Source organism: Polyodon spathula, chromosome 51 (assembly GCF_017654505.1).
Source record: "Polyodon spathula isolate WHYD16114869_AA chromosome 51, ASM1765450v1, whole genome shotgun sequence".
Lineage (NCBI taxonomy): Eukaryota > Metazoa > Chordata > Actinopteri > Acipenseriformes > Polyodontidae > Polyodon > Polyodon spathula.
In genome coordinates, this window is record NC_054584.1 from 2,047,594 (window position 1) to 2,074,616 (window position 27,023).

At 44.3% G+C, this 27,023-nt stretch overlaps 3 protein-coding genes across 4 annotated transcripts in view; 1 reads left to right on the forward strand and 2 right to left on the reverse strand.

Moving 5' to 3' along the window:
• The window catches only part of si:ch73-109i22.2 (SH2 domain-containing protein 2A), a 15,084-nt gene extending 2,899 nt beyond the window's left edge, over positions 1–12,185 (forward strand). The window contains exons 3-10 of the mRNA XM_041238905.1: positions 1,802–2,016; positions 3,466–3,605; positions 3,913–4,002; positions 4,204–4,369; positions 4,724–4,996; positions 9,153–9,507; positions 9,868–10,052; positions 10,960–12,185. Coding sequence (XP_041094839.1) covers positions 1,802–2,016; positions 3,466–3,605; positions 3,913–4,002; positions 4,204–4,369; positions 4,724–4,996; positions 9,153–9,507; positions 9,868–10,052; positions 10,960–11,103 — 1,568 coding nt within the window. The 3' untranslated portion in view covers positions 11,104–12,185. The remainder of the gene's footprint in view (positions 1–1,801; positions 2,017–3,465; positions 3,606–3,912; positions 4,003–4,203; positions 4,370–4,723; positions 4,997–9,152; positions 9,508–9,867; positions 10,053–10,959) is intronic.
• Positions 12,186–13,170: 985 nt separating this feature from the next.
• ssr2 (signal sequence receptor, beta) lies at positions 13,171–17,952 on the reverse strand. Of its 2 annotated transcripts, none has more exons than XM_041239067.1 (6): positions 17,879–17,952; positions 16,025–16,182; positions 14,665–14,763; positions 14,208–14,316; positions 13,796–13,873; positions 13,171–13,319 (listed from the first exon to the last, which is right to left on the reverse strand). In XM_041239067.1, the coding sequence occupies exons 2-6, from the start codon at positions 16,180–16,182 to the stop codon at positions 13,209–13,211; spliced, it is 555 nt and encodes a 184-aa protein (XP_041095001.1). In that variant the 5' UTR covers positions 17,879–17,952; the 3' UTR covers positions 13,171–13,208. The 2 variants fall into 2 exon arrangements, with proteins under 2 accessions (XP_041095001.1, XP_041095000.1); XM_041239066.1 differs by lacking the exon at positions 17,879–17,952 and adding an exon at positions 17,499–17,540.
• An 889-nt stretch (positions 17,953–18,841) lies between these two features.
• On the reverse strand, positions 18,842–22,648 carry LOC121306907 (E3 ubiquitin-protein ligase TRIM35-like). Its single transcript, XM_041238927.1, has 6 exons — positions 21,988–22,648; positions 21,234–21,329; positions 20,910–21,140; positions 20,512–20,534; positions 20,308–20,426; positions 18,842–19,586 (listed from the first exon to the last, which is right to left on the reverse strand). The coding sequence occupies exons 1-6, from the start codon at positions 22,390–22,392 to the stop codon at positions 19,045–19,047; spliced, it is 1,416 nt and encodes a 471-aa protein (XP_041094861.1). The 5' UTR covers positions 22,393–22,648; the 3' UTR covers positions 18,842–19,044.
• Positions 22,649–27,023: the final 4,375 nt, after the last annotated feature.

The window sequence follows — 27,023 nt, forward strand, 5'->3', positions numbered from 1 at the left end:
TTGGTTGAATGATGCAGGTATGTAGATTTTGGTTGAATGATGCAGGTATGTAGATTTGGGGTGAATGATGCAGGTGTGTAGATTTTGGTTGAATGATGCAGGTATGTAGATTTTGGTTGAATGATGCAGGTATGTAGATTTGGGGTGAATGATGCAGGTGTGTAGATTTTGGTTGAATGATGCAGGTATGTAGATTTTGGTTGAATGATGCAGGTATGTAGATTTTGGGTGAATGATGCAGGTGTGTAGATTTGGGGTGAATGATGCAGGTGTGTAGATTTGGGGTGAATGATGCAGGTGTTTAGAAGAGGTGCATGAGGAAGGAGGACCAATGGGTTGCTGCCAACAGTTCCACCTTGTTCTTATTTGTTAAACTGCATTTCTGTTGCTTTCTGTCTGTTCAGTAAAGACCTCACAGCGGATGTCTGACTTCCTGCCTGTTTGCTTGACCACTCTCACCTCACCCTGACACCCTCTCGCTGCCTCCTTGAGTGCTATACTGTAGTTTGCAATAATATAGATTTCAAACATGCACAGTGCCTGCTTTGCAATGCTGATGTGGGAGAACTTGCAGCCTCCGCAGAGCACAGTGTCTGCTTTGCAATGCTGATGTGGGAGAGCTTGCAGCCTCCTCACAGCACAGTGTCTGCTTTGCAATGCTGCTGTGGTAAAGCACAGGGAAGCATTGTAAAGCATAGAGAGGTATGGTAAAGCACAGGGAAGCATTGTAAAGCACAGAGAGGTATGGTAAAGCATAGGGAAGCATTGTAAAGCACAGAGAGGTCTGGTAAAGCATAAGGAAGCATTGTAAAGCACAGAGAGGTATGGTAAAGCATAGGGAAGCATTGTAAAGCACAGAGAGGTATGGTAAAGCATAGGGAAGCATTGTAAAGCACATAGAGGAATGGTAAAGCATAGGGAAGCATTGTAAAGTACAGAGACGTCTGATAAAGCACAGGGAAGCATTGTAAAGCACAGAGAGGTATCGTAAAGCATAGGGAAGCATTGTAAAGCACAGAGACGTCTGATAAAGGATAGGGAAGCATTGTAAAGCACAGAGAGGTCTGGTAAAGCATAAGGAAGCATTGTAAAGTACAGAGAGGTATGGTAAAGCATAGGGAAGCATTGTAAAGCACAGAGAGGTATCGTAAAGCATAGGGAAGCATTGTAAAGCACAGAGATGTCTGATAAAGGATAGGGAAGCATTGTAAAGCACAGAGAGGTCTGGTAAAGCATAGGGAAGCATTGTAAAGCACAGAAAGGTATGGTAAAGCATAGGGAAGCATTGTAAAGCACAGAGAGGTATCATAAAGCATAGGGAAGCATTGTAAAGTATAGAGAGGTATGGTAAAGCATAGGGAAGCATTGTAAAGCACAGAGAGGTATGGTAAAGCATAGGGAAGCATTGTAAAGCACAGAGAGGTCTGGTAAAGCATAGGGAAGCATTGTAAAGCACAGAGAGGTATGGTAAAGCATAAAGCATTGTAAAGCACAGGAAGCATTGTAAAGTACAGAGAGGTCTGGTAAAGCATAGGGAAGCATTGTAAAGCACAGAGAGGTATGGTAAAGCATAGGGAAGCATTATAAAGCACAGAGAGGTATAGTAAAGCATATTAAAAGATACAGAAAACTACACTCAGTATAACCATGGGAAAACTGCAAAATGATCCTGTTTAATTTGCCATGCTAAACATATAAAGGTATTAAAAAAAATGTATGAATTAATAATTGAAAACTACTTTTCAACATTTTACACTGGAATTACACTGAATTGTATTATTATTATTATTATTATTATTAGCGGATGAACTCCGACACTGCGAGAGAATTCTCCAATCACTGCCAGTTCCCATTCCCCGTGAGAGACTGAAGCCACACCAACCAACTACCATGTCCGCTCCCGCCTGCAGGACACCGCCAATCAAACCCAGGACTAACCTCTTGCCTCGCCCACAGCACACAGGAGCGGTGCCTCGGTGCGCACCCAGAAGCCAACCAGCCATTAACATGGAGGAGGTGAGAGTTAATGTGTTTTACAGCAGGGGTAGGGTTTTGAAGTGCTGGCTATGTCTTCCATTTGTTACTGTATACAGGTCTTAAATGGGCAGTTTTGAAAGAAACACATGTTACAGCAGGCAAGTATATGCTCTGAAAAACACCTGACTCTGCCTGGGTTAAGAAAAGCTCTCGGTTTGCTTGCCTTGCCTTCCAGGAAGTCTGGTTGACCTGTTTGTCAGCCAACAGGGGGAGGCGCACCTGGCTGGTTATTAATGCGAGGGGCGGGTGCAAGGAAGTGCAGCTCTATCTGAAAGCAAGGCTTAGCAACATCAAGGTCTTTCTTTCGCTAACAATGGATTCAACATTAGATTTACTTATTCCTCAATAATACTCAAGGGCTGAAGAACTGCTTTTAAAAAAAAAAGTCCACAAAAAAAAGTTCTGATTGAGGACAGATTTGTATTGTCCACAGGGATCACTTTTTAAACAGTCCTTGTGGGTCGAGACATTTAGACACGAAAGGAAATTCAGTGTGCTTTTGAAAAATAGTGGAAACACTCAATATACAGGCCTGCCCCTTGTAAAAGCTTCCCACAGTAAAAACACAGCAAAGTGGAAGAAGTCCAGTGGAAACATGGTAACCAGAGTAAACTATGGTAAGTATATAGTGCAACCGTAATGGTGAAAGTGCAGAAATGAACAAACGACAGTGGTAAGCTTATCTCAAGGGTTTGCCTCTGTGCTGGAAGAGGAAGTGTCGACAGCTTCCTGCAGCGGCTCCACTCAGATCAGCTGCTGTCTTTCTTACTGTTGTGTTTTTCTGCAGTTGCATTTCCAGGTGCGTGAGCGTGCATGTGTGGGATTCCTGGTTTGAGTCGAGCACATCCGCTTGTCATTTAGAACAGCCTGAACACCCCTTTCAAACGTTTCCCTGGGAACGATGGGAAATGCACAGAACAATGGGAAAGCATGGGGGAACCTGCAGCAATACTACGCACAACACAGTGCCTGACCTTTACAAGGGACTGCTTAGACACCACGGAAATGTAAAGTCACACTGTTTGTTCAGGTCAGGCAGCAGATAAGCACTGTAAAGAACAGGGAGGTATGGTAAAGCATCTTAATAAACATGGCAAACCAGGGTCAACTATGGTAAATGCAGGGATGGAAATAAGACTCTCATTGCATAGCAGTTTGATCCATTCTTTGTTTGACTATGAGTTTAATAAGACACGTCTGAGCTTGTTACCTGTACACTGTAGCGTATGAAGCTTGCAGTGAAACCGAGAATGCGTGACCCTGCTGTGTAACAGCAGTCTTATTTCCATCGCTGTAAACCATAGAATGGAGATGGGAAAAGAGCAGAGCTGCCATGGTGAGTTTCCACAGGGAGACTCTCTAAGGGAACAATGAGTTCAATAAGCAGTGGCATGCAGAAGCGCTTCAAGTGTGGTTGTGTTTCAAAAGGGCTATTCCCTGGGAGTGGCGCCCCCTGGCTGTCAGCTCCGTGCGCACACCCTGCTATGGTTCGAGCAGACCCAGGCCCCCCGTCTGCGCAGCCAGGAGGGGGCGCTGCCAGCCTGGTTCCACGGCTTCACCTCCCGCAGGTATACTACCACCATTCTATGTGTGTGGGTGTGTAGTTGTGTGTGTGCGTGATTGTGTTTAATCATGTGTGTGTGATTGTGTGTGTAATTGTGTGTGTGTGTGTGTGTGTGTGTGTAATTGTGTGTGTGTAATCGTGTGTGTGTGTGTTGTGTGTAATCATGTGTTGTTGTGTGTAATCGTGTGTTTGTGTTGTTGTGTGTAATCGTGTGTGTGTGTTATCGTTTGTAATCGTGTGTGTTGTTGTGTGTAATCATATGTGTGTTGTTCTGTGTAATCGTGTGTGTGTGTGTGTTTGTATCCTCACAGGGAGTCAGAGGAGCTCCTGATGAACCAACGGCTCGGTTGCTTTCTGCTGCGACTCAGCGAATCAAAGATCGGCTTCGTCCTGTCATACAGGTCAGTGTCACAGCTCTGCTTGGTGCTGTCGTACAGCTCAGTGTCAAAGCAGATTCACAGCTCTGCTTGGTCCTGTCATATAGTCAGTGTCACAGCAGAATCACAGCTCTGCTTGGTCCTGTCATACAGGTCAGTCTCAGGGGTGCGGATCATTGTTAATCAGCAGCACATAGTAACTGCACCCCTCTCCTCCTCTCTCAGGGCTGCGGATCGCTGCCGGCACTTTATCATTGATCAGCTGGCAGGAGGGCAGTATGTGATAGCTGGAGAAGAGAGCGTTCACCCCAGCCTGGACTCCCTCATTCAGTACTACAGACAGAACCCAGTGGGGCCCTTTGATGAGACTCTGACTGCTGTCTGTGCCAAGGTGCAGTATCTCTGATCCCCTCACTCCTCACACGTCAGCCAAGCCTGTTTGACCCAGCCCCTCTACAAATCAGCATCATTATCAAATCCCCTTTGAATGGTCCTGTATTGCGTTGCATTGCATTGAATAGGGCTGTGTGATGTATTTCTGCTGGGCTGTGTAGTATTGTTTTGTTCTGTGTTTTGTTGTGCTATATTGTGCTGTATTGCGATGTTACATTGTATTGTGCTGTATTGTGTTATATTGCAATGTTACAGTGTATTGTGCTGGAATCTGGTCACATTGTGCTATATCAGATTGTGCTGTGCTGTATTGTGCTGGAATCCTGTCACAGTGTCTCTCTGTACTGCGCAGGCGGGGGAGCAGGCTGGCTGGGAGGGGGTGCGAGTGAGTGCACGGAGGCAGAGTGGGGGAGAGGTGGCCCAGCCTTCCTCCCCCCCTCACTCCCACGCGGAGGCACCCCAGTATGCCGTTCTCAAGAAGCAGCTGAAGAAATCCAAGTCCCTGAGCCTGCCTGACCCCGGGACTGAGAGCCTGGACACTGCACTGGACACTGCACTGGACACTGCGCTGGACACTGCGCTGGACACCGCGCTGGACTCCGCAGGGAGCTGCAGACAGAACGAGGTGAGACACAGCTAACCTGCCAACAGAAGACAAGTAACTGCATTTGTAGGGTTTGTGGTTATTAATTATAATTATAGTTATTGTAGATGAAATATCCTAAGCGTTGTAACGAGTCCAAGTCCGTGTCCATGTTCAAGTCCGTGTCCATGTTCAAGTCCGTGTCCATGTTCAAGTCCGTGTCCGTGTTCAAGTCCATGTCCATGTTCAAGTCCGAGTCCCGAGTGTGAGTCTGGGTCACGAGTCCTTGAAACAAATGCAAATCAATTTTCATTAACCCTCATAAGGTAACCTGGGGTCGATCCAGACCCCACAGTGGTTTAGAATCAGTTATGATGTGGATCTAATGACTTCATTTTTGTTTCTTCAGGTAGTTGTTAGACACCCATCCTGTTACACTATGCAAAGGATAATTCTAGTCCAGGTGTCTGGTATTATTTTAGGGTTAATCAGCATAGTGTATGGATGGGCCCTTCTCGCGTGAATGTAGTCATTGTAATAGCTTCCTGGTTCACGGCTTGTTTTAAAGTACAGCATTAGAGCTTTCCAATGATGCCCTGAACAGCTTCCTAAGCAAAACTACAGCAAACCGAAACTAAGGCTTGAGTCATGTGACATGAGTCGGCTCCTAAGTTTTGTTTGTTGCCAATTACTCGATCGCTTCAACAGATAGCGTTCCGGTTTCAACGTCTTTTAAAAGCGCAGGCTTTGCGCTTTCGATTGGTGTCAGGCATGCCCGTATTATACTCTCCACCACTCCCTCATTCAGTGCCCCAGTGCTGTGACGCGCAGCAAATCACTAGGTGTGTCCAAGTGCCTGTAATTCAAAAAGGGAAAGATATCTCACGTGGCCGTGATATGTTCCTAGAATAAACTACAGCGTCCAGAACACAGTGGTGCTTTCACTTGCTAGGAGACAGTTGTGCGCATTGGGCGTCTTATCCATTCTGCATAACATCAGCAACACATTATACCAAACGATGGCTAGAAGCAAATGAAAAGCAGAATAACGTGTTCATATACACACTTTCATTCATTCATTCATTCATTCATTCATGTACTCCACTTGTTAGTTATATGTTGTTTTATTGTAGTGGTATTAGAGGGAACACTTTACTAACGGACTGCTATCCCTCTGGAAAAATGCACAAATAGTAAAAAAGATAATTCGATGAGATTCTGCTTCACTTCATTTGATTTCAGATAATGTATCTTTTCTTTCTTTTTTTTTTTACACAAAAACATTATGTGTAGGTTAATAATGGAATAGAAAATGAAGTTCACACAGACAGAGATTTCTAGGTAGCCGCTGTTTATAATGCTGCACAGTGCAGCCAGCACATGCTAGGGCTGGGGAAAGGATAAGTGGACGTTATTTCTGACTGTATTTACTATTGTCCAGTTTGTGTGCTGTGCTTTCTGTTGCTTTCTCTCTGTTTTTCTATATTTCTTCATATGCTCTTGTATTCTATTAAGGTTTGTTGGAGTTTAATGAAGTTGGAAGGAGGCTCTCTAGAGGGTTATACTGTCGTTATTGTCTAATAAGGAGCAGTCAATTGCGCGTTTTGTTATTTGTATTGCTTTATATTTGGATATTCACGTATTGCTTTCCATATTGTCGGTTTTCCTTTGCTTTTGCTCTCTGCAATTATGCACAGCGCATTGTTAATTTGTTTTCCCCGCATCCATAAAAAAATATTTTCCTTTTGGTAAATTAAGTGATTCTGTTGTTCTTTTTTGCTATCATTCATTCATACCGTCTGTTATGTCTACCTGTTTGACGGCAGACACGTTTCGATTTGAGGCTTTAGTGGCTATTTTTACACTGAATTTGCCAGGTGAATTCATTGACGTTGCTTGCAAACAGTGATGGCGTGTGCTGGGAAAGAGTGGAGATTAGAAACAATGCCCAGAATATTTATCCACACAGCGACTTTCTGATATGAATTAAGAAGCTATAAAAGAATGATTAGAACTTAGATGATTATTCATTTTTTCATATATGTTTGTTTTCAGTAAACTCAGAATTACTCAGGTGACCAATGTTCTATTGTTTTCATTGCAAACAAATACATTATATTTCAGAGATTCACGAAAATCAAAACATGTATTTTTCCAAGAATGCAGTTTAAAAAATGTATTTCTACAGAGCTAAAACACTTAGAATCCGGTTTGGAGTAGTAAAGAGAACCCGGTTTGAAGTAGTAAAGAGACAGCCTCGTTAAAAGCCAAACACTGCTGTACTTGTTAACCAGGCTGACATCAGTCATTTCTTACAAAACTGAACGCGAAAGAGGGAGAACAACGTGGTCTTTGCGCGGTCATAGCAGGACTGGGGGTGTAACGTAACCGCTTCTAATTTCTTATTCTTACTATGATTGGCTGCAAAGACAGCAGGGCTAACCGGTGATTGGATTGGATTGTATTGTGGGAGATGCTGGTGGAATGACTCGTGGTTAGTAAGTCCGAGTCAGAGCCCGAATGTCCGAGTCACGCAAGACCGAGTCCGAGTGCAGTCCGAGCCGCCTGCCCATGACTCGAGTCCGAGCCCTACAAGCCTGCCTTGTATGAATTCATATCGAACAATAGAGACAATAACGGCAGTGGATTTAGATTCAGAATAATCAAAGGACCCATTTCATTAAGTAACAAACAATTATTGATACACAGAAACAACACAGTTATTACAACATATATCTTTAGACAAAATATAAGTCAGCTAGTGTGATATACTGCTGCTCTCAGCTGTAAATATTCACCGTATCATTTATTTGATTCACATTTCTTGTAATTGCTCTGATTTGAAATCGCACTTATCCATTTATTGTATTTACTGTGTAATGGAATGTACTCTTACAAGCAAATATTTTACTATAGGGTAACTGCTCTTAGGCAAAATCGCTCTCAAACGTAATTATTTACTGTATTTTTTTATTTTCTCTTATTTGAATTTGCTTTTATTGACCGCTGACTTTACTGTATTTCATGACTGCTCTTATCTGTAATGTAATATTTTGTAATGTGATATTTTGTAACAACTGTAAGTCTCCCTGGATAAGGAGGCTGCTAATAAAAATAATAGTGTGACGATGACAAGATCGCTGCTCAATATGACCTCAGAAGCTGGAACTCTCTCACAGGCCAGACAGGAACTTGTAGACATGGCAGTCGGGCCCGAGCGCTCAGAGAATTGCATCGTGGTCCAGTTCATGTGTGCTTGTTAACTGGGGCACACTCTCATGTGACTAACTGGCAGCAATGCTTTGACTCTCCTCCCCCCTCCTGTTTCTCAGCAGCTGAGCATCCTATATTAAGACATCAGGTAGATCCACTTTCGCACCTTTCTAAAACATGTGATATTGCTAATACTCTTGTAATCTGCATGGTCCCATTCTTCCCCCCTGATATTCCATGCGATTGTATTCCACAGCGGTGTTCTGTGTTAGCAGAGCATGTGTTCTAGAGCTTAGCTGAAGTGCCCCAGTTCAGACCTCCTCCTCCTCCTCCTCACATGACAAGCACACAGCTTGATTCTTGATGCCGCCCCCTCTGTCGTTCATTTCTAACTCGACACATTTCTGTCCCACACTGGAGCACATTCTCTGGAACAGATATTATACCAAGCCTGTGTAACACCCACCTACTTACACACAGCCTTTCAAGTAAGAAATACAACATAAACGCATGGGGCTTTCCAAACTTTCAAAATGTTGTTGCAATAGATAGAAAAAAAAATAAAGAAAAACAAGAGATAGGAGAAAAATAAAGAAAAACAAGAGAAAGGAGACTTATGTAAGAAAAAGCATCTCAAATATCAGTTTAAATGATTTTCTTACCTTAATAAAAGCATTACAACAACGCATACAAATCTGGAACCGTTTTAACATTTAAAAACATGGAAAATAAAACATCCATTTATTTATTTTAAATTGTATTCCGTACCTGAAGTGACTCTATTGACTGATATTGATTCATATAGACCAGTGTTGTGAAGTGACTCTATTGATTCATATAGACCAGTGTTGTGAAGTGACTCTATTGATTCATAGTGATTCATATAGACCAGTGTTGTGAAGTGGCTCTATTGATTTATATAGACCGGTGTTGTGAAGTGACTCCACTGATTTATATGACCAGTGTTGTTTCTCATCTCACCCAGATACCAGACTTCATCCCTCCTCTCCCCACCCCTCTGCTGCTCCTCCCTGGCCAAACACACTCGCCACCTGCTGGGGAGCCCCAGGGACTGCACCCTGGTCACGCAGCGCACTCTGACCCCCCTTACGCACGGGTCAACAAGCAGAGACAGCCCGCTGCAGCCCACGCAGAGCCCACCGACCCCCCCGAAGACAAATACTCTGAGCTGCTGGCTCCGCACACGTATGAAGAGACAGGCCACCTCGCTGCCCAGTCCTCCCAGTGCAGCCCAGTGTACTCCCAACCCGACCTCCCCATCGCCTTCTACGCAGTGGGGAGAAACGTCCCACAGCCTGATCAGGACTCCACCAGGAGGGGTATGGCTTGTCATGTTTTTAATGGACTTTTCAGGACCTCTCTGTACCATTCTTCTCTATGCTTTATCACACTTTGTATGCTTTTATTATGGGAAGCTCTTATATAAGCCCACATGGTCTCTAATAAAATGATTTATGAATTGAGTGCCAGGGTGAATGATCGGAAATATTGAAGAAGCACACTTAAAGCTACTACACCTAACAAAACTGTTCCTAACCCTAACCCTAACCCACCATGCACATCCATTCATTAGACAGCTCTCAGAGGTGCACTAACCCTGTCTGTCTGCCTCCTTGTGCACTAACCCTGTTTCTGTGTCACATGGTTTCTGTCTGTGATGGTTTCATTCTTTCCTCCAGATCAGTCTCTGTATTCTGAAGACCTGCAGGTGAGCAGAGCCAGGACTGGGGAACCGCACTCCACCCCCACCCTGCTTCCCATTCCCAGTATCCCTGCCTTCGCTCAGACTGGGAGACCCCCAGACCTGCCACACAGACCCCCCCTCTGTGTGGGGAGCCCCTCCAGCCCAGACCTCACCCTGCAGGTGAATATTAAAGGGGGGGCTTTATACCATTTACCAGATATTGAGTTTCTTCATCAGAAAAACTGACCTGTTCAAAGACTTCCTCATAATAACTGACCTGTTCAAAGACTCTTCATCAGAATAACTGACCTGTTCAAATATTCTTCATCAGAATAACTGTTCTTGTAGTTGTTTGGAATTATGCTGTAGATGTTGTTCTGTTTCAATCACATCTTATAAGTGTAAAGCCACTCTCAAGTGCAGCCACTACACCAGAGTGGAACCATTAACCTGTCCTCCTGCAGCACTCTGCTGCCCCCTAGTGTGTGGAAGAAATACCTCAGTAAGAAGTAACACGTTTGATCATCGCTAGAGCTCATGTCTTCTCTTTAAATTGAGCTGGTACACCAAGGTCGAACTGTTGTGCTAGGACAATGCAGCCCCGGGCAGCATACAGGCAAGCCCACAAGTGCCCAGCCAGACAACAAGGGCCGCTGGAGCACGGTGAGCCGAGGACACCCTGGCCAACCTAACCCTCCCTCCCCACAGGCGGTGCTTGGCCAATTGTGCAGCGCCCCCTGGGAGCTCCCGTCCTTGATCGGCTGTGGAATAGTCTGGACTATAGGGCACATCCTGCACTCCACGTGGGGTGCCTTTACAGCTTGCGCCACTCGGGAGCTATAAATCATTAAATCTTAATAAAATGGACTTTAATCTGTCTCAGTAGATTCTTTTGTGGTTTAAACGTTTGAAACGCTTTGTCTCTGACTCTCTGAGTGCAGATCTACCCTCTCAGTGACACTGTAAGTGTAGCTGCTGCTAACAGGCTCCAGTGGGGACGTGTCTTACTGTATGTTTCATATATACTACCCGCTGTAACGGATCCCTAAACTAAAGTGTTACTGTTACTCTCTCGCTCCCCTACCAGCCTCTCCCTTCAAGACAGAGGGCGCCCCCCCAAGTGCCCCTGCCCCCCCGCACCGAGAGGAGGCCCTGGGACCCCGAAGAGGTCGTATACGAGCAAATCAGAGAGGGGCTGCCGCCACGCCCCCCCCGGCCTCGGAGGTACTGACCCAGCCCGCGGTATACTAGAGGGGGGGCGTCAAACAACTACTCTTTCCTACTTTGCAATCGTTTTTGTTATGTGAGCACCGAGGATGGGAATAAGACTCCTATTGCATAGCAGTTTCACTCATTCCAGGTTTTACTACGAGCTTCATTAGCCATGTGTCCAGGTAACAAGCTCAGGTTAAACTCATAGCAAAACCAGGAATGGATCACACTGCTATACAGTGGGAGTCATCTTGTCCTCATCTTTAAACAGCTTCAGTTTTCAGCATGTGGTCAGCATGTGAGATGTGATTTAATAGATTAATATTGTTCAGCATTGTGAGGTGTGATTTAATGGATTATAGCGTATAACTCCCTTATAAATTATTTATTTAAAAAAGCAAATGCAAATAATGTTTCTTTATACTTGTACAATAACACGTGTTGTTTCTGAAAATGTTGTTTTAATGTGTTACTTGAAAGTGCTTTTGTGATACCTGTGCCGTGAATAAAGTTAATAAAATGCAGAAGAAAACAAAAAAACAAAGACCTTTGATTGCTTAAGGTCCCATGCTGCAGCAGCAACTCGTTCATGGCTGGTTTCACAGCCCCAGAGTGGCACCGATCTAATTTAACTGGTGCTAATTGGAGTCTCTGAAACCAGCCATACGTGACTACAGTCAAGAGGTAGCGCAGAAGTGTATACGCATGCGCATTTTTGGGATCCAAAATCTACTCCACCCATTGTTAAAACCTTCTATTGTAATCTTCCAAACTGCAGCGGTGCGGCACGAAATCACGATTCTAACTGAGTGAGCTCTCCACAGGAAAGGGGCGCTGGTGTCCATCGGACTGATTTACCATTGAGAGGGAAACGAGTGGAACAGCTGCTTGGGTTTGTGATAATCGCTGCTTTTCTTACACTCTGTGGAGGACAAGCAGCTGTTTCTTCACTAGTGTCACTCTGAATGAAGTTCCCCCCCCCCACCCCGAGGACAGCGTGTCTCAATAATCAGTTTGTGCAGCTCTAATGTCCAGATCAGCCCATCTCTTGTGCAATAAAAGTCTTCTTAGGAGCTCACTGGCTGCACAAGAGGACTGCCGAGCGAGACCGAATGTCTCCGACACTCCAACTACAGGAGAGCGTCCCGACCATGCAGATTCCCTCGTTATGAATCTCACATTTTATTATAATTAAAAACTATTAAATAAACAAATGGCACACTTTTTTTTTTTTTGTAAAATCTGGTTTTATTACAAAAACTCACACATGTACAATCCATAACCAGCTGGGCTCTGCATCACTCCCTTAGTAAAGTTTACCACATCTTAGCATGCTTTCCAAAACCTCCCTGGGCTTTGCTATGCTTTCACGACAGTAAACTTTTACAAGGGCTCAAATGAGCGAACAGGTCCCGGGTTGAGAGGATAGCCGTGTGTGTGTCTGTAGGGGGGGTTGCAGTTCAGCAAAGACATTTGAGCAGTTTCCTCAAGACTGCAGTATGGATTATAGGCAGTCAAACAGGGATCCTGTTTACCACTGAAACGAGACCTTGAAAGAATCTCTGTGAAAAGGGCTGCACTGACTAACAGTGCGTTTCACTCCCCTGAGTGACATGAGAACGAGTGCTAATTGGTACCTTTGAAACCAGCTCTACATGTCTGATTTGAAGTTGATTTTTAATAAAACAATCATCTCATGCGCTGTGGATGGACCCCCAACCCCAGCTGTTGAGGGTCGACTCACTAACTGTGACTGGCCTGGACCTCCCGGGGGGGTGTGGGTGTGTGGGTGGGTGGGTGTGTGTGTGTGTGTGTGTGTGATCGTATCATCCCCGTGCACTCCCTACCCTTACCTAGAGATGAAGTGATAAATACCAGGGGAGTCCTAATCAGGCTGGGTTTAACAGTTTAATTGGTTATTCTATGTTACCAACACTGGGCTAATTAAGATCATAACAACATTTTGAATGGGTGAAGCTGCTGTGCAATAAGGGTCTCACTTCCATCCCCGCACTTGGAAGAATTAACGTAGCAGCCCCAGAGTCACTGGCTTGAAATTCCCTGCACAGGGGCTGTGGGTTGCAGGTTTGGCTTGGATGCTTGGATGGGAGGGGGGTCTGGGGCTCAGTTCTTCTTGGTTTTGGGGGTGTCGTACTTCCTCTTGCTAGAGTACCAGAGAAGGAGGGGGATCCCGATGGAAGGCAGGGTCATGACCCCAAAGGCAGCCCAATCAAGCTACAGATAAAAAAACCAGACAGGAGGAGTTTAACAAAACACTCTTCTACATACAATCCACATGGCTTGACATGCACAGCAAGAAACAAATCCACTGCCAGGAACCAGCTGGACTGTGCCTGCACTACACCCTCACAGGGATGGAAAGAAGACTCCCACTGCACAGCACTGTGATCCATTCCTGGTTTTACATGAGTTTAAAACACACACCCCTGAGCGTGTTACCTATAGTGGCTAATCAAGCTCATAGTAAAACCTGGAAAGGGTGACACTGCTGTGCAACAGGAGTCTAATTTTCATCCATGTCTTGTCACTTAAAATGACAAACAGTAGAAGCTCTATGCCTGTTTGGTGAAAAGGATGGACAACTGAACTCCATGTTCTGACAGCGGCACAGAAAGCCAGATGTTCAATGTGTTCCACATGGATGATTTTCAGGGAGTCAGTAATTAATTCAGGCTGTCTGAATCACTTACATAGTGAGGAGAGAATCTCCTGTCAAACTCCCTCTGAGCCAGGATCCCACCCTGTCCTGGTGCGCTGGTGTACCCCACCTGCAGAGGGAGATAGGAGATGAACACAGGACACCTCACAGCACCACGTGCGACAGATTCACACACACACACACACACATCTGCTACAGCGGAGAAATTTACATGTGACCATCATGGAACATGAAGAACATAATATTCACTGCAAACAGAATGCTTTTGTCTAGCACTCCTGTAATAACATTGCTAGTTTTAAGACAATGTATTATAAGCCTTGGTGAGCATTCTTAAAGCAGGTCAGTGAGAACATTGCTAGCACCAATAGTAAGAGCTACAGCAGCATTGTAAAGACTTGGTTCCCGATGAGAAGCCCTGTATGTAATAAGCTGGTCCTCACCACGACCTGGCCTCCCTCCTGCGCCAGGTAGGTGATGGTGGCGGAGGTGAAGTTGAAGTAGCCTGCCTTCAGTGGCCTCAGCACCACGGTGTGAGACACATTGCTGGCCCTGGGAGGGGTTCAGGAAGAACACGCCAGGCTCTGCTGTTTTTACAGCAAACGAAACAGTAACAATCCTTTGGCATGAACAAGCAACTAAACACAGAAAGCTAGACATGTTTTCCACACGCCTCAAAGCTAGTGATACAAGCTTGTTTACATACTAAAGTTTGGCTTCTGCATTGCACTGCATTCCCACTTCTCATCACAATGCAGGTCTAATTCAGACAGTACTACCAAGCTGTTTTCTACTGGTGTATATTTTGTATCTTCTGAACATTTAGAATGATATCCACCTATTTTATTATTTTATAAAACAAAAAGTTTCTTTTTTTCTTTTGGTGTTACAAAAGGATACGGAGCAATCCGGTCCCATTTCACGTTCAACATTCCGGAGACAATCCCGAAATCTTCCGGGGGGAAGGAATCATCGGACAGCTCGACTTCCAGACCAGCACTAGGAAAGGAAAGAGGGGAGCGGACAGGTTAGATACAGGGAGAGAGGAGGGAGAGAGGGGTGCGGACAGGTTAGATACAGGGAGATACAGGGAGAGAGGGGAGCGGACAGGTTAGATACAGGGAGAGAGGAGGGAGAGAGGGGAGCAGACAGGTTAGATACAGGGAGAGAGGGGAGCAGACAGGTTAGATACAGGGAGAGGAGGGAGAGAGGGGAGCAGACAGGTTAGATACAGGGAGAGGAGGGAGAGAGGGGAGCAGACAGGTTAGATACAGGGAGAGGGGAGCAGACAGGTTAGATACAGGGAGAGGAGGGAGAGAGGGGAGCAGACAGGTTAGAAGAACAGAGCAGAGAAATCATTCAAAACAAATCAGAAACTATCCATTAGCGGTTCCTCCAATGCCAAACAGCAGCCTGATCTCACGTCAGGTCTTAAAGGATTCCAGTGATGCAGAATGAGCACGGCTAGGTAACCCAGGCATAGCAGAGTCACCTAGCTTAGGTTTTACTACCAACTTCATTAGTCAGAGTGTGCAGGGAACACTCTCAGGTGAGCTATGAAACTCACAGTAAAACCAGGAATGGATCACACTGCTTTGCAATGGGTCATTCCATCCTGGTTTCTGTGCTGCCAACGTGCTCCAATTTCAACAGTACGATATAAAAAAAACCCCAAAAAACCAAGGATGATTACCTTGCGTCTGCCATTACAGTTCAATGGGGTGCTCACACATTTGAAATGTCTGTATCTCCCCTTCTACACGCCCTAAAGTGCTGATCTATAACTCATCTGAAAGCTAAGAATTGGGAATAATTAATTGCTTTAATTTTTTTAGGTTTTATTTAACAAAAACTTTATATACACTTAAAAAAAAAAAAAAGGCTTACGGAATGCTGTGTGTGTTTAATTGCGTACAATTTGAATAATTTTTGTGAGGCGTGGCTTGTGAAAATATAACACATCCCACAACCAAACACTATCACTGGAAAGGTCTATGTAATGCCTTTGTTGATATATTGGGTTTTAATTTCTGATTTACGGTTACCAAACTACAAGCGCCAACACAAAGTTGTCATTCACGCCCAAATATGGTGATTCACCATTCACTCCACCTCAGGTTTAACATGTAAAATGAGGTAATGAACCCCTTGAGGGGCTGGGCTGAGGCTTCATCGGTTCAAACAAACAACCTTGAACAAAGAGCAGGCGTGGCGAGCCGGCTCGCAGCAGTGGCCATGGCTCCGCGTGCTCGAGACTGACCTGGAGCCCACGTTGTAGATGTTGTACTGCAGCGTGAGGTCCCTCCCCTCCACAGCATAGCGGTTCAGCAAAGACTTGGAGGCCAGCAGACGCGCCCCTTCCTCGCCACGAGCCGCAGAGAACAGCACCAGCACAGCCAACACAAACAGCGACCTCATCTGGAGGGAGGAGGGAATGACAACAGGATTACTCCACTCCAGGGGAGTCCGTTTCATTTCTAAAAAACAGGCTGAAACTTTCACAAGCTGGGAATATTAGTTACCAGTCCAAAAAGCCACAGAGAACCCCTCGGTTCGAGGGTGCTGTTACTCGATCATGTGTACATGAAAACACTTCTAACATTTTATTAACCAGGAAAGTCCTGATGAGATTACAATATGTTTTCAAGGGATTCCTGGTCAAGGAGCATCAATAAAATAAAAAAACAAATTCAAATGAGCACAACCAACATGCACTGGCCAAGCAAAAACACGTCTCGCTACAGTCACTTTGTAGTTTGACCTCAAGACAGTACATTTACCCCCCCCACCCCCACCCAGTCCTGTACAAACTTCAGGAACTGAAACTTTGAAGAGTCTGAGATCTAGGGTTAGAAGTGCTTCTAGAGGGAATGAGAACATTATGAACACACAGTGCACACTGCAGCAGCCCTCTGCGGGACCTGCATATTAAACGGTTAACCCTTTAGCGACAACAGAACCGTTCTTCACGCTAACCCGTCAAGCGGTCCACACACACAGCACTTTTACACGGAACTGCTGCACAACACAATGGGGTACTGAAATGACATCTCGATTTCAGCGGAAGCACGAATCACTTGAACACCAATGGCGTATTTTTGTTTTAAATGAGTCTCTGAAGCCGACTGCATCGACTCGGACAGACACACAGAATGTACGTGGCGGTACGAACCCTTACGAGGAGGCGTCCCAACACACGCCCCAGTATGGCCACGTCACCACTTCACGGGCGCATCAACACAATCCTCTCCCCTTTGCAAAGTAACACTTCTGTCAAACCCTTTACTTTTATAGCGTGAAGGCACTTAACAGTCTTAAACAGAAGACATCACAGCGTGACGTCCGATGGGTGCGAGTATTGTGCAATCTAAACGGAAAAAGGCAGCCTAATGTTTGCATACAGAACACAACGCTTACATTGGGGAACTGGGAGGATGCGCAGTGCATGCATTTTCAAATCTGCGAAATAACCCGGGTCTATACTGGCACTAACAGCAACGCACAGAGCCTGCGACTCCAGAACCGAGCATACTGCTGCACCAAACTAGCGACACCCTTACTGTTAGAAATCACAGCGCGGATCCACTCCATCTTACTTTCTGGAAGTCAACCGAAGTTTACAATAGATTTAATTAAAAGATTAGCTGCCACCAAACCACAAACACTCGACCCGTTCCTAGTCCTAGTCTCCCAGTGGCCATCACAGCAGTTCCATCAGTTCAGAGAACGCTTACGTGTACATCGCTACAGTGCCGGCCCATGCGCTTTGATGCAACCCCCCCGGTGATACCGACACCGCGTCTCTCATGTGCTAGGAAACAAAAGCAGCGTGTGGGGAGTATTGCTTTATGCGTGTCCAGTACGCAGAGGGTCGCTCACGGTGCAGCTGAACGCTTACGTGTACATTCACACACCGCTTCTCTCGCCTGGCAGACAGCCAGTCACTCTGTGCATTTTCACCCGCTTTGCACCTATTACAATACCCCCCCTGCACCCAGACCCGTGCTGTTTGGAGGCAGGTACACAGTACGTAACAGATCGGAGTATTTCTTTAACAAAGGCCGTTTTAAAGGTATCGATAAGTCGCTCTCTCTCACAGTCAACACGCACCTACCTTGCTTTCTCTCTTGCGAAGGCCAGCAAATGCAAGAATTGGCTGCACCGCGCAGACGCATAAGTAAAGTCTGGTTAGAGTGAGGTAATAGGTCGCGCAGGCGCCGACTCCAACTGTGAAAGGATTATGGGAATTGTAGTTTTATACGCTGCAGTGTTTTACATTCCGTGCTCCCAGATCATAGGCTTCCCTCCGGATCGAGAGGTTGTGAGTTAGTGGTCAGGGTACCCCGGGGATAATAAACGGGCAGTTCTTTTTAAAGGTACATTTTGAATTTTATAGGAATTTCTTTTCTGTCTGAAATCAGTTTTCCTCCCTGATGTGTTCAGAAAGTGCAATCCATCCTTCACTAAGATGGCGGATGCTCTGTGACATCACGCCATGTGATCTCTGTGGAATTCCAGGATCATTCCTGAGCTCCTCACACTGCCTCACTGGTTCATGTATTTGTTATATCGATCAGAATGCAGCCCTATACCAGCTGCAATGGCACAATGACTGCTTCGTGTTTTAAATCAGCACATTGTGCACATCTGGAATTAGAGGTCTGGCGTTCAAGAATTCGAACCAGTGGAGCCACCCCCAAGTTTACTGATTCATTTATTCAAACGGACTGCTTATAAACAAAAATACGGTGAGCAGATATTTAACGATTCTTCTTCTTATTATTATTATACTTATTATTCCCTCCGTCTCCAATGCCGTTCTCCACTCACCGAACACCCAACCCCGAGTGAGTAAAACGTGCATCTGTATATACTGTTGTGCTGGGATTCAATTACTAATTAATTATTCACTTGAATCCCAGCGCGTGAATTAATTATGTGCAACCTCGTGCTCACATATTAACTACTTTAAATGCACGTGAAGTGATGTACAATCCCGTGCCTAAATACAATTATGCATTTTTAAACACACGTGAAACACAGACCCGTTTATATCCCGTGTACCAATGACTATACACCAAAATTAACACACCACACGCAACATAACAGTTAATATACACAGGGGAGGGCACTTTGTCACACTACCACACCTCACCCCCCTATCAGTGAGCAGCAGAGCCACAGGACTGTTATTATTATTATTATTATTATTATTATTATTATTATTATTATTATTATTATTATTATTAATCCCCTATGGCTCATCCTGAACACATTGGCCTAGTCCACTTTTATAACTGTCTTCACAGGGCACACTCTGAGAGGGGCAGAGTTAGGAAAGCCAGACCAGAAATATGGAAATATTCTCTCAGTAAATCTGTGTTTAAAAGTGTAGATGGGTCTCATATCACTGGAGTCAAAGAATGCCACCTCCCCCCCGTCACAATCCAGCTGAACTCTGATCTTCCAGGGTTTCTTCTGCAGAGTGAATCGTGTCACTGGTGAGCTCCATGCCCAGTACTGATCCCCACCCCTCAGGGTTATAACCCAGTATCCTGCTCCTGGGTTCAGAGTGAAGATCCCTTTCCTCTGGCTGGACTCTCTTGTCACACCCAGATCCCAGTCAGGTTTGTTCCCCACTTCCACGTCCCAGCAGTGTTTCCTTGAGGTGAATCCCTCAGAGCCCAGCATACTAACACAGCGATCAAACCGCTCTGGGTTGTGAGGAAGCTGCTGTCTATCACTGCTGTTTCTCACACTTGCTAGATCCTTAGACAGTATCAGAGCAGGGTGTGCTGTGTTGGGATCCAGAGTCACCGGAGCTGAGAAAAGAATTGAGAAGATAAAATAATGAGAACAGCAACCTACAAGCATTTTAATAAATCAGATGGTAAGAGTTGTATATTTTTCTTTCTAAAACACCATTTCAAATATTATTCAATATCAAACATAACTTTTAAAAACATAAATTCACTTAAATATCAAAGGAAGAGCGTCTAGACCTGTTTAAATCAGATCCATTCACAGTGTGTATAAACCCAGCCCTGATTGGCTGAGGGGGTGTACAGTATAAAAATGCTGAACTGATGTCCGGTTGGATGATCTGAGTGTAACCGGCTCTGGAATTCTGGGCAGTGAGAATTGTAGCTGCTCTCAGAATTCTATCACAGAGCTCTAGAACAGAACACTGGGACACTGCTCAGCACTAACATTCTTAGAGCTCTGGGAGCATTCCAAGACAATGGGCTGAACTCAGAGATTCTGTGTTCTACTGCAGGAGTTTCTTTACAAGGAGTTTCAATGCAGGTCAGCGTGGGATCAGAAAGCCTTTGCTCTCTTGGAATGCTCTTCCAGCTCACCTCAATACTATGAGCAGCTCACAGTGTTTTAATATTGAACTGAGAGATGATCTCTCTGATGGGTATCACTGTATTTGCTCCAGGTCTGTACATTTCATGGTGTATTATTATTGATTGTTTACAGCTGTATCTTGCTGCTTCCACCCCCATCCCCCCTCCTTTGTGATGCTCCCACAATACTCACTGTATTGAACAATCCACAGCATCTTCTCCCATACTTTGTACTTCAGAGAGCCCAGGTGCTTGGCTACATCTACCAGCGCTCCTGAAACACACTGTGGATCCTGCAGGGTGCACTCTGCTCTGCAATAATATTCAGGAGTTAGTGCTGCTCTGTGTTTGCATTCAATACAATACAAGAGAAGAAGACAGGCCACATCTTACATACCTGCTCTGTGTGTCTTTGTACTTCTGAAACAAACAAGGACATGAATTGAGACATTATTAAAACACAAACAGCACTTTGATTAAAACAGCAGCAACGCTGTCCAGCTTTATGTCCTGAACTCAGTGTTTATCCATTAACATATTCTCTGGAGCACCAAACCAATGAGACCCCTCTGCTGGTTTGTGGGGCTGGAGGGGGGCATTTGCTGCCTGTTTTACCCATTTTTGGGGTCAACTTGAGAACAAAAAGCAACATAAAAACCATGCTTGAAAAGTAAAGTGAAAGTTATAAATGAAGTTCAAATGTGTACTAACATGCTTGTAAAGCCTCATTCATAGTGCAGTAGTGAGTGTGCGTTCACAATAAGAACATGTCACACACAGTTACACAATCACTACCTGCAGGAAGAAGATGTCTTCAGCTTCCAGCTCCTGTTCTATCACTCGGATTGTGTCTGAAAGGGATAAGATTTCTCTTGTAAGTTTTTCAATCTTCTCTTTCATGATTCTTCCCTTTCGTTCCTCTTCCCTCCTCAGCGCAGCTATCCTGGCCTTTTCTTCATCTCGTAGAAAATGGTGAAGTTTCTCAAACTCCTCTTTTATCTGCCTCTCTGTTTGCTGGGCTTGTTTCTATACAAGAAAAGGATCACTCTGGAGTTAGTTTGGGTGTCCAGTGAAAATGAATGCTGTGTTTTGTTTAAATCACTAATCTAGTTCTCTTACCTTGATGTGCTCTGCTGTTTCATCACATTCTTCTTTAACTTTATTAAAGGTTTTCAGCTTGTCCTGCAAGGGCTTCAGCGCAGTCTTGAGCTCTCCCTGAAATGCAATGAAACCCAGATCTTGCACATCACCGTTAACACACGCCTGGCTAGTGACAAGATGAATGCAGTGTGTGAGAAATCCCCTCAGGATCCCCACTGGGGGCTCTCATAGCAGCAACCCCCCCCCCCCCCCCCCCGTTCTGGAGATTTCTGACACATCAAGAAAGATTCTGACTGACTGGCAGATTGCAAAAGTGCTTCCGATATTGAGCAATGGAGATGAGGCAGAAGCGACAATCACAGCTCTATCAGCTCTGAAACATTTCAAATACTGTAAGCAGCCAGAGGAGCTCCACTGGAAATGAGCTTTTTCAGGTGTGAATTAATTATTGCACACAGACACGTTCCCCTCCCCATTCCTGTAGATCACCACCCCAACTCTGAACTCAGGACTCTCTCTCTCTCTCTCTCTCTCTCTCTCTCTCTCTCTCTCTCTCTCTCTCTCTCTCTCTCTTTAGTTTATATATATATATAACAGGATTTGTTCTGCTCAGACATGTTGGATCTTGTTGTATAAACTGCCTCATTATAATATCCCCCCCCCCCCCCCCCCCCAACATGATTACTTGAGTACAGAAATAAAAAAGCAAACCTTACTGTGAAAAGAGAATACTGTGTTTACATTTTCTGAGAAATCAACGTTGTTCACAAACCTTATAATCCTGTGCTGCCTCCTCCACTGGGCGGCACTTGTGATTTTCATGTTTCTTTGATATTTGACAAACAAGACAGATAGCCTCCTTATCATCCAAACAGAATACCTTCAGTTTTTCCTCATGCAGACTGCAGAGTATTCCAGGAGGTGCTGGGGGTTTGTGACTCTGTTCTTTTAAGAAGGACTCCACAATATTCCTGAGCTTGAAATCCACAGGAAGCTCCCCTGGTGAAGCCCTCCTCCTGCACACTGGACACTCCCGAGCTCTCTTCTCTTGCCAGCACTGATCCAGACATGCTTTACAGAAGCTGTGGTTACAACGAAGAGTTACAGGATCCTTGAGAATCTCACAGCACACAACGCAAGAAAGCTCTTCTTCCAGACGAGAAGTGTTTGCTGCCATTCCTGTATCGCCACACCTTGCCTTGCTCTCTGTCACGACTCCTTTCAAATTCACTAAACCTCAATCTTCCTTCACTTTCACAGCGAGTTCCCTGAAAGCCTGTAGATTAGAACATACTGTAATGTTGCATGGCACATTTATTTAAGTACAATCTTTTCGACAATTTAAGAATGTTTGGTTTGATAATATAATCCTTTCCCCAATTCAAAGGGGATTCCTAAATGTAACTTTAAAAGAATAAATAGAGTCCGTTGCCTGTGCTTCCTGCTCATACTCGTATTATAAGCTGCAGAGTCCTCAAGAGGGCAGAGTTGGACTGAGTTTGAGTCAATAGTTTCTAACTCCTGCAGCTTTGCTTATGATTTGATGAAGCAGACGCATTAATGCCTGAAAGTAGTTCTCTTTAGGTTTTTTTCTGCCTGAAATCATTTTTTTCATGCTGTGCAAGCCCTTCCTTTACTAAGATGGCGGACGCTCTGTCACATCACGCCTGTTGTCAGTCTCGACCTCTGATCTCTATAGAATTCCTCCAGATTTCAGATTTGCTTTCACTGCCTCACCACTGTAAGATCTCTTCATGTGCAGCAGGTATTAGGGCCCCTAGGCCCACATAGAGTCTGTGCTGCATAGCATTTCAGTGAGGGGCACAGGTGGGGCTCTAATACCTGTTGCACAGAAAGGTGATTTAGTTGCAATGGCAGTGTTTAAGTGTTGTGCCAGTCAGTGATACACATTCTGGAAAACGAAGAAAACAAAGACAAATCTTGAATCTTATTTTGCTTAAGACAGGGTCTTTTAGTTATATTCTGGGCATGCTTGTTTCTTATGGTATAAAAGGCTAGACTATATAATACTGGAATGGTTGTATTAGTTTAGTGTGGAGAATTAGAATGGATAGTAACCTCTCCTTTGATGCCCAAATCTCCTCTGTAGTCAAGTCCTCCTTCTAGCACCTCTGAAACACTCAAAGGTCCGTCCCTACCTTTCCCTCCTGGATGCAGAAATACTCTGTCCTGCATTCATCTCCTCTCGACTCGGCTACTGAAACTCTCTCTATGGTGGTCTTCCGTCACACGCCATCAACCGACTGCAGCTGGTTCAAAATGCCGCTGCTAGGATCCTTACCAGATGTAAAAAGCATGATCACACCACACACCGCCTTGCCTAGCTGCACTGGCTACCTGTAAAGTTCAGGACTACTTTCAAAATTCTCCTGCTTGCCTACAAGGCCCTTCATCATACAGGTCCAGAGTATCTCTCCAACCTGCTGACCCGCTGTGTCTCTGCACGCAAGCTGAGGTCCTCCGACTGGCCTGCTTGTTATACCCAAGCAAAAGCGCAGCACACTCATAGAGCGCTCTTTTAGCTTCATGGCCCCGACTCTCTGGAACTCTCTCCCAGCTCTAGTGAGTACAGCTCCCACAGTCGCTCCCTTCAAATCAACTCTCAATACCCACCTGTTCTCTCTTGCTTTCAATGCTCTTCAAGCCTGATATCTCTTATTAGCTGTTGTCTAAATTGCTATTTCAGTTTTTCACTCCATCTTATTCATATGATTCTGCATGACACACGCCTCCACAATGTTTAGAACTCACACCCTAGCCTATATTTAATGTACTATTCCTGTATTTCACTGTATTTAATGTACTATGCCTGTATTTAATGTACTTTGTCTCGTATTTCACTGTATTTAATGCATTTGCATTGTTTCTCATTATCTTGTAAGGCACTTTGTGATGGTGGTCCACTATGAAAGGCGCTATAGAAAATAAAGACTGATTGATGTTTGTTTTCTTATCTTTTCTCTTTTGCTGGCCAGGAAACTTCTACATCTTATGTATCCCATTTTGTTAAAACAATCAACTGTGCAAACCGTAGGTTACGTAAAAGTTGTTCTGCAATGGAAAAATATTTGGCAGACTGTACATATAAGATATGATACATAAACAGTGCAGCTTTTGTGATGCTCTGACAATATTGTGCCAGCTATGAAATCACCCTGTATAATTAAAGTGAACAAAATAATCAATAATCTCCAATTTGCACAGTAACAGTTTTATTACAACAGTGAAAGCCATCGTGTGCTTGTATATGAACCATTTTCAGATGCAAATTTCACAGCTTGGGGTTTTCTTGCGAATGATCCCACCTCAAGAGGGCTCAACTGATTCTGGCGTCCCAGCATCACCCCCCTCCATCCCCCACTCAGCTCAGCCCAGCTTACTTACCTGTACATCAGCGTTGCTTTCTTTCTATTGTGCTTGAGATCCCAATCCAGAATCTTTCCATTTCAACCACAAACAGTTGCTGCTCCTTTCTGCTGCTACAGATAAATTCTTCACTGTGTGACGCAACTCTTGGCCACTGAACCCACAGATCCTTGACAACCCACCTCCACTGGGTAAACTTGAGGACTCGGACTGTTCCGCTTCAGCTGCTAGTTGATCATACCGAAGTTTCTTTGTCTCATACGCCTCATCCACAGCATCTTCCCATGGGACTGTTAGCTCTACCAGATGAACAAGGCGTGCTGATCCAGACCACAAGACAATGTCTGGTCATTAGTGATGGCAGTCTCAGGTGGAAAAATAAGCCATTGACCAACATCTGCCAGCATTTTCCAGTCTCTAGCAGCTTCCAGTTGTCCTGGGCTAGGCCAAGAAAAGGTGTTAAAATCAAATGATCGCCTCCCACTACCCATTTTGATGCCCTAATAATTACTTCCATTGACATGGTAAAAGCCAGTGGAGAATTATTATTATTCCAAATTCTAGGCATTGCCATGTAGTGCTGAATTCTGAAGTTGAAAAACTAAATTCCAAATCTCCAAAGTAGGCTTTCACTAAATTTGTTATTGCCATCGGTACGCTGAAAAAATGCAATGCTGCCCAAAGAAGTTCATGTGGCACTGAACCATATGCATTAGCCAAATCCAGGAATGTCACATGGAGCTCCTTCCTCCTTTTTTGCTGATTGAATTTGTTGCCAGACTATGCTGATGTGTTCTAAGCATCCTGGGAAACCTGGAATGCCTGCTTTTTGTACTGAAGTGTCTTTGTATGAAGCAGTTTTTTAATAGGTAGGTTGACAATCTCTGCGCAATAATGCTGAAGAAAATCTTGCCTTCTATGTTTAATTGGGAAATAGGACGAAACTTATCAATGCTTGTAGAATCTTTTTCTTTTGGTATAAAGACTCCACCTGCTTGGCGCCATGCTCTTGGTACAACCTGTTTTTCCCATGCCACTTTCATCAGTTTCCACAGGATTTGAAGAACTCCAGAAGCACTCTTGTACACTCTGTATGGAACTCCATTAGACCCTGGAGATGATGATGCCCTAGCTTTTCTCACAGCTTGCTCTACTTCTTTCCACTAGGGCTGACAGTCCTTCATTTGGTATTCGGTGGACTGATAGATGTGATATCTGAAGGAATTGACATAGGCTCCTGCCTTTTTGAATCTGTATGTGTTTCCTCCAAATATCTCTCCAGCTCAAACTTAGATGATTTTAGTGTGCCATTTTTCTCACTGGTGAATATCTTCTTTACAAATTTGAATGGCTCTTTATAAAAGTTAGTTCTTGCATGCTCTTTCTTTTTGTAGTGTTTCCGAAGGCGCTCAGCTCTGCGCAATGTTGGAAGCTTATCTTTTATGACCCTTTGTAACAGATTGAGTCCCTCCTTCTGACTTTCTTCAGCTTTTCTCCATTGCTTCCCCAACTTCTTCCTTTCTCTAACTAAGCGTTCAATCTCCAGCTGCCGTCTAGACTTTCCAGGAATAGTTTGTACTTTTTCCTTCCTTTTTACTATTCCAAACCTCTCGCTTCCATATGCGTAGATGATGTCCCCAAATTTATCCAGCTTCTTTTCAACCGTTCCATTCAACCTATTGCATTGGAGCATCAGTAAAGTGAGATATATTTTCAAAGTTTCATCTTATGATGCTTCCTTTCTCTGTGAACGAGTGTAGTTGTTAGTGTTGTTTATTTCTGTGTTAGTGTTTGTTGGAAGTTATTTTTATATTATTGTAATCCTTCCCCAGCAGTGTTTGTTTATTTTCCCCAGCGCTGGTAAACTCTTTCACTTTCTTTTCATCTGTACAGTATATCATTATTTTGTTGGTCATTTTATTTAAGTTTATCAAATTAAGTCTACATAGGATTTGCTTGATGAGAAAATGCATTTAAAACTAGAACGACCACATTTATATGCATAAGTAGAACATTAGAACAACCATGACTGGTCAATTTGACCAGTGTATTAAAAACAACATAAGTATTATAAAGAAAGGACAAACACTTGAATAGAAGTCATAGTTTTATTCAGGAACGTCATATAAAACATTGTAAATAAACAGACATTTGAACAGAAATGTGTTTATATACAGACATATTACATAAAGCACATCCTCAAAAAACAGTAATTAAATAAACAAATATTTGAAGAGTCCTTTGGACAGGTTGGCCTGACAGTTCATTTCCAGGGTCGGGAAGTCGGTTAGTCTGGAAGAAGGCGAGACTCCGTTGCAAGAACGTATTGACCCGGAAGGGAAACGACGTGGCAGCTGCAGAGAGTAGAGACAGTTGCACTTGTTTACTAAGGGGTCATGTGTAACGACATAAAAGGGGCCA